This window comes from Gigantopelta aegis, chromosome 3 (assembly GCF_016097555.1).
Source record: "Gigantopelta aegis isolate Gae_Host chromosome 3, Gae_host_genome, whole genome shotgun sequence".
Taxonomy (NCBI): Eukaryota; Metazoa; Mollusca; class Gastropoda; order Neomphalida; family Peltospiridae; genus Gigantopelta; species Gigantopelta aegis.
Window position 1 is genome coordinate 33,658,486 of NC_054701.1, and position 12,149 is coordinate 33,670,634.

At 38.5% G+C, this 12,149-nt stretch overlaps 1 protein-coding gene across 1 annotated transcript in view; it reads left to right on the top strand.

Annotated features, from left to right (window-relative positions):
• LOC121367912 (putative carbonic anhydrase 3) overlaps positions 1 to 11,708 on the top strand; it is a 46,547-nt gene extending 34,839 nt beyond the window's left edge. The window contains exons 4-8 of the mRNA XM_041492363.1: positions 1,975 to 2,123; positions 4,470 to 4,562; positions 5,771 to 5,837; positions 8,341 to 8,498; positions 9,666 to 11,708. Of these exons, the coding sequence (XP_041348297.1) occupies positions 1,975 to 2,123; positions 4,470 to 4,562; positions 5,771 to 5,837; positions 8,341 to 8,498; positions 9,666 to 9,863 (665 nt within the window). The 3' untranslated portion in view covers positions 9,864 to 11,708. The remainder of the gene's footprint in view (positions 1 to 1,974; positions 2,124 to 4,469; positions 4,563 to 5,770; positions 5,838 to 8,340; positions 8,499 to 9,665) is intronic.
• Positions 11,709 to 12,149: the final 441 nt, after the last annotated feature.

Genomic DNA, 12,149 nt, shown 5'->3' on the forward strand with positions numbered 1-12,149 from the left:
CTGAATGTATTTCTACTTTAAATACGTAGATTTTAATTATTGTTTACCTTACTGTATATTTTGATATCACTTTGAAAGAGACGCAACGTGATATTGTTAGTCCTATCGCTGTGACCAAACGGTCAAATGTAGGAATAACAAAAAAAACAAAAAAAACTAAACAATAAAAAACATTAACTAAAAATCAAACATGTATTCACTTAATAGCTGGAATTGTTAGAATGAGAAGTGGTGTCCTATGGTCACTTCATTACAACACATTTCATACACCAAACAAGGAGAGCATAGGTTGGAATTGGTTTAATAATACAATGTGCACATCGAACCATCGCACCTCATACATTAGGCGAAGCTCTATCGCATAGCTATACTTTATTCATCCACTTTGTCATTCTGGGTAGGTAACTTTGAACCCTCGACACAATGCACGGAAGGCTCTGAACAGACGTTTCAGAGCCCTCAGTTGAATTAATTAACCTAATAAGAGCAGATGTCCTAGGACCCTCAACTGAATCCATTGACTTATTCTGGGAAGGCAGCTTAGAGTCCTGGGTCGAATTCATTGACCTGTTCTGCACAGCCAGCTTAGAGCCTTCGATTGAATTCATTGACCTATTCAGTGAAGGCAACTTATGAGTCCTCCATTGGATTCATTGACCTATTCTGGGCAGACAGTTTAGAGCCCTCGATTGAATTCATGGAGCTATTCTGAACAGGTGACTTGGAGCCTTCGACTAAATTCATTGACCTCTTCTGGGCAAGCGGCTTAAAGTCCTCAGTTGCATTCATTGTCCTATTCTGAACAGGCAGCTTGGAGCCTTCGACTGAATTCATTGACCTCTTCTGGGCAAGCGGCTTAAAGTCCTCAGTTGCATTCATTGTCCTATTCTGAACAGGCAGCTTGGAGCCTTCGACTGAATTCATTGACCTCTTCGGGCAGGCGGCTTAGAGTCCTCGATTGAATTCATTGACCTATTCTGGGAAGGCGAATTTGAAGTCCTTATCTGAATCCATTGACTAATTTGTGTAGACAGCTTTGAGCAATTGACTGATATATATATATATATATATATTGTAATGTATTTATAAGTGTTATTGGATGAATACGACAATATTTATTGCATAAGCTTTAGGCTACAATAATGTGATCAGATCACTGCCTATTCTAGTAAAATACAAACTGTCATATCATTATTTGCTAAACGAATAATTGTTTTCTTTCTCTTTTTTGTCTTTTGTGTTTAAATGATATTAATGTTCACACCTGTAATACATATAGATTGTCAGCTGTTTGGTATTAAGGGGTTAATCGCGTGCTTTCGTATAAAATTACTATAAATACTCATGATAATTAATGGATACACTAGTAGGGTTCATGCCTGTGTCTATACCAAATTAAGTCATCATGTAAGACAGGACAATTATAAAATAACTAACATATTTATGGGCTTATGGGTAAATAATATACACAAAAAGACAGACAGACAGACAGACACAGACACACACACACACACACACAAACACACACACACACATACATAAATAAATAAATATATATATATATATATATATATATATATATATATATATATATATATATATAATATTCATCTTACGGCATATGTAGTTTGTCTGCCTGCCCCCCACCCCCCACCCCCCTCAGCAATATAAAAATCCAAAGTCCATTTCAATCATTTAGTATAGACACAGTCCTGATGAAAAGGTGGCGTCGATAGAACACTAACATTTAAAAGTGATCCAGGTGTCCGTGAATACGTTTTAACATTATTTTCTTATCTGTCACAATTCCTTAAGGCGTGGCTATAGGTTAATTTTTTATATGTTGATGTGGTGTACACAAAATAAGACGTAATTAAATTATATCTGCCCATCTGTTATGATGCACCTGTTTCACTGAACTCGGTCAGATTGTATTTAACAGTCACTTAAAATGTTTGCCTTTACTCTTTTCAGTTACTGTCCGTGTTAATGGCGGTGACCTGCGAGTGGAGGGAGGAGGACTTTCAGGGGGATACAAAGCTCTTCAGTTTCATTTCCACTGGGGACACAACGACAGCAGGGGATCGGAACACACTCTGAATGGCCAACGGTTTCCAATGGAGGTAATAATGGAGAAATCTAGCGCCCTTGGGAACGACATTTGAATTGTGTGGCACAAACATTCGCATAGAGAGTGGAGGGAGGAGCTTGTTTTTCAATCACATCTTCCCCCTCCCATCTACCTTATATATATATTGACCTGTCCTAGAATTCTAACATACCATATTAGAGTGGGGCTTTGTTGCGGTGTCCCCCGATATATAAAATCATGTATGTGCCAGTGGGCAAAGGTTATTCTAGAGCATCCTTATCTGCGAATTACTTTTGTCTTTAGATAACCTTAAACGCGATGTTCTTGCATCTGGAGAACAAAATAGCAATGTTTTGGGCAACAATTTTCATCTAAGTTTAAAGGTGTTTATATATACGTAGTCCCAGTTTTTGAAGTTGATTAAAGCAAAAAGTGTGCAAAGCAGAACTTTGATATTTTGCCCAATGGAATTTTCATTTTGATACATGTCTTGCTTTTATTTATTTTTTAACACATCCCATTCTTTTTTCTGGGATTTTTTCATTCTCTCATTATCTGTATGATCGATATAACCATACGTTTGACACAATATAACCGTAATTAAAATGTGTGTCGTTAAATAAACCATTCTTTCTTTCCTTGCTAGTAAAAATATTAAATGACAAATATTATACTCGAAACTTTCTCTCTGTTTACAAACAAATAGCACAATCCAAACGTCCTATGAATTTCGTACTTTGGTCTTTTAACCGGTCGATGACAATACATTTTCACATTTTTGGTTTTTAAGCACGCTTAATCTTTACGTGTATCACATTAGGTACAAAACAAGACGAATATACCCCATAAACTCATTTCGTGCTTTGATATTTAAACCCGGACGTAACAATATAGTTCAAAAGGGGCGTTTTAAAACTGAATATGATATATATGGTTACAGTACGCTTGATTACATTTTATGATTACAAGCAATCTATGTTGTTGATTCACGACACGATTGTGTTTCATAACATACCGAGAGAAAGAACTAAGAAAACACCTGGTATTGTAGACCACATTCCGGTCACTATTAGCGTCGTACAGTTTGTCTAAAGTACAAAGATGTAATGTGAGACTGAATGACAGTAACACGGTTAACTTTCTGACTCTACTGATGCGGGAAACGGGACGTAGCCCAGTGATAAGAGTGCGTCGTTAAATAAAATATTTCCTTCCTTCCCAGTGATACAGTGTTGTTTTGATGCGCGGTCGGTCTAGCATCGATCCCCATCTGTGGGCCATTGGACAATTTATCTAGTATATCAAAGGCCGTAGTATGTGCCTTCCTATTTACGGGATGGGGTATATAAAAGACCCTTGCCACTAATGGAAAAAAATGTAGCGGGTTTCCTCTGTAAAACTACATGTCAAAATTACCAAATGGTCGACATCCAATAGCTAATGACACCACTAGAGCACATTGATTTATTAATCATCGGCTATTGGATGTCAGACATCTGGTAATTTTGACATATAGTCTTAGAAAGGAAACCCACTACATTTTTTCCATTAGTAGCAAGGGATCTTTTATATGCACCATCCCACATGCAAGATAACACATATCGTGGCCTTTGATATACCAGTCGTGTTGAACTGGCTGGAACGAGAAATAGCCCAATGGCCCCGCCGACGGGGATCGATCCTAAACCGACTGGCTACGTCCCGCCACTTACAAGACTGAATTTTGTGCTGACACTAATTGAAAACCAGTCGTACTTCTCTTGAGCGCTCACCCTCTAGTTCACGCCTCTAATGTTTACGTCCCGTCGGTGGACCCATTGGGCTATTTCTCGTTCCAGCCAGTGCTCCACAACTGGTGTAACAAAGGCCGTGGCATGTACTATCCTGTCTGTGGGATGGTGCATATAAAAGATCCCTTGCTGCTAATCGAAAAGAGTAGCTCATGAAGTGGCGATAGCGAATTTCCTATTTTAGTATCTGTGGTCCTTTCCGTAGCCATATTTCTGACGCCATATAACCCGTAAATAACCTGGTGCCCCCCCCCCCCCCCCCCAATTTTTATTCATGATTCTTGAAAAAGGAAGCCATGGCATTTTACTTACAGAAAAGAACTTTTTGAATTTATTTGGATAGGATAAGCCATGATGCTTACATTACGCTATTTCTTCTTCTTCTTCTCTTATTCATCTCCTTCTTCTTTGTCTTTTTCATCATCAACTTCTTCTTCTTCTTCTTCTTCTTCTTCACCACTTCTTCTTCTTCTTCCTCCTCCTTTTTCTGGCATCAATCCTGTGATTTGGTTCACGAAAATGTGTGAGTTACTGGAGATACACAATGATAGATTATGAAAAATGTGTTTTATTTGTTCGCTTTCCAGATGCATGTCGTGTGTATGCAGGAAGGTGTATCACATATTAGTGCCGCACTGGAAAAATCGGACGGTTTGGCAGTTCTTGGGTTTTTCTTTGAAGTAAGTTTAAAAATAGAAAAAAATAATTGGCGTTTAAAAATGTTTTGTTTAACGATACCACTAGAGCACATTGATTAATTAATCATCGGCTATTGGATGTCAAACATTTGATAATTCTGACTCAGAGAAAACCCGCTATATTTTTCCTAATACAGCAAGGGGTCTTTTATATGCAGTTTCCCACACACAGGAAAGCACATACCACGGCCTTTAATGCACTAGTTGGAACGAGAAATTAAATTATTATATATAATAATTAATTAATTTTCACAAGAGTACAATTTTGAAAACCACTTTTTATGTATGATCAAATCATGGGTGGGGCGGGACGTAGCCCAGTGGTAAAGCGCTCGCTTGATGCACGGTCGGTTTGGGATGGATCCCCGTCGGTGGGCCCATTAGATTATTTTTCATTTTTGCCAGTGCACCACGACTGGTTTATCAAAGGCCGTCGTATGTCCTATCCTGTCTGTGGGATGGTGCATATAAAAGATCCTTTGCTACTGTAGCGGGTTTCCTCTTCAAGACTATATGTCAAAATTACCAAATGTTTGACATCCAATAGCTGATGATTAAGAAATCAATGTACTTTAGTGGTATTGTTAAACAAAACAAACTGTACTTTAAATCATGGAAGAAAGGTGGTGAGAACCATAACAATAATGTTTACATTTTTAAAAAGTATTTTGTTTTTCTTTTAAAATGTCATATTGTTGAATAAATATTTTGCTAATAAGTTAAGCATACGCAAGAATTACATGTTAATACCATGGAGTGTTAAGGTAGATACTCGTATTCCGCTGATAAATATTGGAATTCGTTTGGTAGATATTGAAAATATTCTGACCAAAAAAAATTGATTTCTACTCTGAAGAACTGATTTTCGTGCTGGGGTGTCGTTAAACATTCATTCATTCATTCTGAAGAACTGAGATTAAAATGATTTTTTTAGCGCATTGTATTATACTATTATATAATCGGAACGACAAAACCATAAGCATGTAGTTCCGTTCAACACAGAGCGAAAAGGATGTTTTGACAAAGTCTAAGTAGTTAGAACAAACGTTTTATTTAACGAGTAATAGCCCATTCTGTTTGTGTAATTGATTTAGGTCAGTTCCACGTGAACATAAGGCATGTTTATGTTGTGAGGGTTTTTTTTGTGCATCAGAAATACCTTAAACAATTTTATTTTGTTTTATGTATAGGTGTCGGACACCAATAATATGGCAGTGGACAGCTTGGTCAACAGACTCCCGGCCGTGAAAAATGCTGGTACGTGTTGTCTTCAAACATATACATGCAATTTGATGCCAAGAACAAGCTTAACGTCGTTGTTGGTTCACTTCGGTATCAAAATTCTTAGAATTTCAAATACACAGTTGAACATCTATGGTCTAAAGTCATTGTACTTGGTAGTCCTTACTGCAGCACATTCAGAAGTTTTCTTACGATAATTTCGGTACGATTATTAATGTTTCGTTCAATGATCGTAAAATATATCGTACGTCAGGGTACATAGGACATTTGCCACCTACAGAACTTCTGATGCTAATATTAGTCCTATTCAATGGATGGCACTCACCAACAGTTCACTATAAGTGGTCCGTGGTGGTGATTCTGATGATAGTGGTGATGGTGACTCTTATGTTGTTGATGAGGATAATGATGATGATGATGATGATGATGATGACGATGATGATGACGATAATTATAACGTATTATGTTCGTGTTAGATCGATTACTACCATGACACGTCAAGTGCGCTGTTTATTACCATAATTCTGTAACTGCGTAGAAGGGGGTGGTGGGTAACTGGGTGTTCTGTGTTTAGGGAAACTCGGTTTTACTTGTTAAAACCAGTTCCACACAACCAGTGCATGTGGTTTAACCTGTCCTGTCAACGTTTGTACTGAAACGCAAAAGCGCAATCCTCAGAGAAGCACGTACATCATGAAGTTCCGTAACTTTGAATGCCGAACCCTCCGTTTGTAGGGCATAAAAGGCCACATCAACAGTGATTAAAACAGACCGCATAACGACACTGTAGGTAACGCAATAATGCCAATATTGACGTCAGCTCAACGCAATAATGTCATTGGGAGAGTGCAAGCAGGGGCAACTCAATAATCTGTCAAGGCACTTTGGCGTCTCCAGACAAACCATCTTTTCATTATGGGCATGGCACAATACTACTCAAAGTGTCAATGACAGGCCAAAGTCAGGTCGTCCCAGATTAACCACCGCCGCTCAAGATCGATACATCCAGGTGTGTCATCTTCGAAATCGAACCACAACTGCAACAACCACAGCGATACAAATCCAGGGACTGCGCAGAATTTCTGACTAGACAGTTCGTAATCGGCTGAGGGAGGCAGGAATTTTCCCTAGAAGACCACTGCGACGTAACGTTTTGACCCAACGTCAATTAGCGGAGCGTCTGCAGTGGTGCCAGCAGAGGGTGAGATGGACACGTACCAGGTGGATGACTGTTTTGTTCAAAGATGAGTCTCGTGTTCTCCTGTCACGTGCTGATTGACGCGCACGTGTCTATAGACGTCGAGGGGAACGTTATGCTCTAAACTGCGTGCGATAAGTCGACCGTTTTGGTGGTGTCAGTGTCATGGTGTGGGCAGGAATCCATCATGATGGTAGGACGGCTCTTATACATGTGGCAGGTCGAGACGAGATCCTGCAGCCACACGTTATTCCGCACATGAACATCAACGGTGGAATGTTTCAGCATGACAATGCCAGACCACATGTTGCACGTGTTAGTCAGGAGTTTCTGCAGCGCCACAACGTCCAGACATTACCTTGGCCTGCCCGTTCGCCGGATTTAAACCCAATAGAACATCTATGGGATGCACTGGATCAGCGTGTGCGCTGGAGGAATCCACCACCCAAGACATTTCCGCAACGTCTTACGGCACTGCAGCATGAGTGGCAGAACATTCCACGTGTTGTGCAACTTTGATTGCTTCCATGCATCGCCGTTGTCAAGCTGTCATCAGGGCTTGTGCTGGTCATAACCGATACTGACATTTTGCCCACCCCTAAGTAATCCCTTTTCCATGGCGTCTTCATCTGTTTTTGCTTGTATCATGTCTACAAGGTTTTTGTTTTATTAAACTTTGAAAATCAATGTCAAGTTTCTTTTTCGTTGAAGAGTATATATAAAAAGATTCACTGCTCATTTTTGGTGGGATTATCCTAGCGAGTTTCGTGTTTTATTATCTAGACCAAGTACCGAAAGAACCATATGCATTAGACATCAAATATTGGTGGTTTAAAATGTGATAAAGGATCGTTAAGCAAACATTTCTTTCCTTTTCTTGCTAAATGGAGAATTATTGTGTTCTTATCCTTGCAAATCACTAGAGTCCGATACTGGCCGGGGTCAGGACGTAGCTCAAAGGTAAAGTGCTCGCTTGATGCGCGGTCGGTTTGGGATCGATCCCCGTCAGTGGGCCCATTGGGCTATTTCTCGTTCCAGCCAGTGCACCACGACTGGCATATCAAAGACCGTGGTATGTGCTATCCTATATGTGGGATGGTGACTATAAAATATTCCTTGCTACTAATGGAAACATGTAGCAGGTTTCCTCTCTAAGACTATATGTCGAAATTACCAAATGTTTGATATCCAGTAACCGATGATTAATCAATCAATGTGCTCTACTCGTGTCGTTAAACAAAACAAACTTTAAGTTTGACCGTTACTGACCAAGGTGTTTTGGAATATGTTTTAGTCAACTGAACCTTTCTTTATCTTTAGATTCTACTTCTAATTTTACCGACGTCAAACTCGGTGCCATATTGCCCTCCATCTTGACAGAATACTACCGTTACGATGGAAGTCTGACTACCCCAGACTGCAACGAGGCTGTTGTGTGGACAGTATTTCGTGAAACAATCAAGATATCCAGTATACAGGTGGGCGACTACATCCAAACAGAATGTTATAGTCAGCTTTAGGAACATAGTTATAACCTCCATTAGAATTAACCAGAAAGTAGCCATAGGAATATACAGAAAGCGAAATTTACCCGATTTGGCCAAATGACTCGACATTTCAATTATTTCATTATATGACAGGTTTAGCCAAAATATTTGATATTTCCGTCATTTCACCATATAATTGGCTTGACCAAACGAAATGACATTTTAGTTATTTCGCCATATTATTGGTTTGAACAAATGTCTTTAATATTTCAGACATTTAACCACATAACTGGTTTGATCGACAGACATAGCATCATTTATAACATGGCTGAGAATGGGAATATTCAAAATGATGGGAGTAAATAATTTTATAGATGTTTCTGTGCTTCGTACGTACACCGTCAAACATTGCGAGTTCATGGAGTGTCTTAGCTACTTCGATATAGTTTGTGTTTTTACCAGTACCGAATAAATATGTTTAACAACTGTATTACTCTCTCTCTCTCTCTCTCTCTCTCTCTCTCTCTCTCTCTCTCTCTCTCTCTCTCTCTCTCTCTCTCTCTCTCTCTCTCTCTCTCTCTTTACACTGTTTTTATTTAACTGTTGAATTTTTATATTGATGTTGATCATCACTTTAGTTTTGCCTTTACCATAATTTGAAACCCAATAGCCGATGTATATTTCGTGCTGGAGTGTCGTTAAACATTCATTCATTCGTTCTCTCTCTCCCATCTGTCTGTCTCTTTGTCTCTGTCTTTCTCTCTCTCGCTGTCTGTCTCCCTCTCTCTCTCGCTCTCTGTCTCCCTCTCTCTGCGTGTCCGTCTCCGTCTCTGTGTCTCTGTGTGTGTGTTTATATGTTTGTGCATGTGTGTGTGTGTGTGTGTTTGTGTTTGTGTTTGTGTTTGTGCATGTATGTATGTATGATAGTGATAGTGAGAGAGAACTATGGGCATGGAATATGGAGAGAGAGAGAGAGAGAGAGAGAGAGAGAGAGAGAGAGAGAGAGAGAGAGAGAGAGAGAGAGAGAGAGAGAGAGAGAGAGAGAGAGAGAGAGAGAGAGAGAGAGAGAGAGAGAGAGAGAGAGAGAGAGAGAGAGAGAGAGAGAGAATGGAATGTTGAAATTTAATATATAAATGATGTTGACTATATTTCCGACAGCTGATGAAGTTCCGAGAACTGCTTACCTCTCACATGGTGGATAATGAGTACGAGCCTCTTGTCGACAATTATCGGCCCGTACAAAACATTGGAGACCGTAAAGTATACTTCCGAGTTGGCGTTTCCGTTGGTTCCCAGTTGTCGCTGTCGGTTCTGATTCCACCTTTAATGATCTCCGTTCTACTTCACCTGTACTAAACAAAGAACCACCGACAGTCAGGCGGACTGTTAATTAGTGTAAATGAATGTTGGTATTATACAGAGTTTTGTGACATCCTGTATTAACGTGTCTGTACAATGGTCTACTGTACTTTTTTGTTTACTTTGTTTTAGAGGTTTTACATTAATGTTTCGTTTAACCAGAATCATATTTGTTTTACACTTTATAGGGCCTAAGCTCTTAGGTATGATAATTTCACTGGTCCAATCGAAAAGAAACAGGCCTATATATTTGTTGTTGGTTAAAAGTTATTATAAGACATAGATTTTCGTAATATATAATGGCACCTAAAGGTAAAATAACTGACAGGCTAAAAGTGTTTATTGTGTTATTTCATAGTTGAATTCGGTATCGGTTGGACAGAATGGAATTCAGCGGTTAACCGCTCGCTTGTCGTAGTCTTGTACGCCACCCAACCCACCCCTCACCCTCGCCCCAACCTGGATCCGCCTATGTATTTCACAAATAATCCATTATGAACTAGATGTTGGTTTTGTGATGTAATAATCAGATACAATCCGTCATATGTATCCAGTAGCCAATAATGGCCACTAAGGACTTTGCTATCGGTAGCAGTGATGCATCCAGGATTAAAATTACCATTTTAATGGCCCATTTTATTTATTTATTTCCTAGAAAACAATTTCTCTCAGATACGAATCAACACATTACAACAGTGTCCCATAGAGCACACTAGAATAACACATTTTTGGACAGGAGCTGCTTCACGATTTAGTTACTTCACATTGACTTTACAAAATTTATGGATCTGCTAATGGGTTTGGGGAATAAGTGAACACTGACTAACTAGGATATCTGATGACACTGTTTCGCTTATCTCCCCAACCTCTAAAACAGTATTTTTCTCATTCAGTTTGGTGTTGTCATTTGAACAATTAAATTGAGGGTCATCAAATCTCATTTAGATCTGACGTTGATTCCTAGAAATTCTCCTATGCATTCTTTTGCAGATGTTTGTGATGATCCGTTTTAATGGTGCCTCTTGCGATTAATAAATCACATTCGTATATTTGTAACCGGATATGTTCACATTCAAAATAATTATATGTGAAAGGAAATCAAATTCTAAAATTTAAAAACAACCCGAACATATTTTTTATTCTGTGAATTTTCCAGCCTTTTAAGGACAGTATGGATCACCTTATGTGCTTAACAAGCAAATTGGGGTCCAAGGAAAATCTATTACACTAAAAGAAAATACTACTTGGCGGTAATGGGAGTTTATGGTACCAATTTGTGTGTGTGATGAAAAACGTATGTACAGCTTATCTCGTCAACAAGCATTTGGTTTTAATCCGACATCGCAGGTCTTCCTTAATGTTTGGTACGACTTTTTAAAGAAATAGTGGCTGTTGTATACTGTGCCCTGGTTTAACCCTTTAAAAAAGGTTTGCCTGAATGAAGTTATGTACATGGGTTCGTGTTAATTACCTTTCTTCAGAAAATAAATTGTGAACTGTGTAGATATAGTGATATAGTATTTAATCTAGTACTATTGTGTGCATACTGTAACACAATTAAGAAGGTTTGCCTGAATGAAGTTATGTACATGGGTTCGTCTTAATTACGTTTCTTTAGAAAATAAATTGTGAACTGTGTAGATATAGTGATACAATATTTAATCTAGTTCTGTTGTGTGCATATTGTGTGCATATTGTAACAATACGTGGTGTTCATGTAAGTGCACATATTTGTTCATGTTTTCAATGTTTGATGTAGACAACATTTTGTATTTTTATCTATAATATTGTTTTGTGTTATTGTTGTTTTTTATTGTGAATTAAAATGTAATAATACCTACACCAAATCGTTTTAAACCTTAGGACACAAGAAACGCAAATTTATAGGTTTTCTTTGATATGAATGCTAATTATTGGACCTGACAGCAACACGATCATGGTATACGTCCTACATTGTATACGTATTATGTCTAAAGCTATGTTACCTTTGATGTTCTAATATTCAATGGTATAATAATTGTCTAAACTGTTATGGTCTAAACCTTTTCCCACAAAATATCTAACATGCTACAGACTATCGCAAAACAGTCGTAGATATCAGGTTTCCATACATTTGAAATTTGCAGGTCCGAAAGAAAGAAAGACATTTATTTAACGACGCACTCAACACATTGCATTTACGGTTATATGGCGTCTGACATATGGTTAAGTACCACACAGATACCGAGAGAGGAAACCCGCTGTCGCCACTATTCTTTTCGATTAGCAGCAAGGGATCTTTTA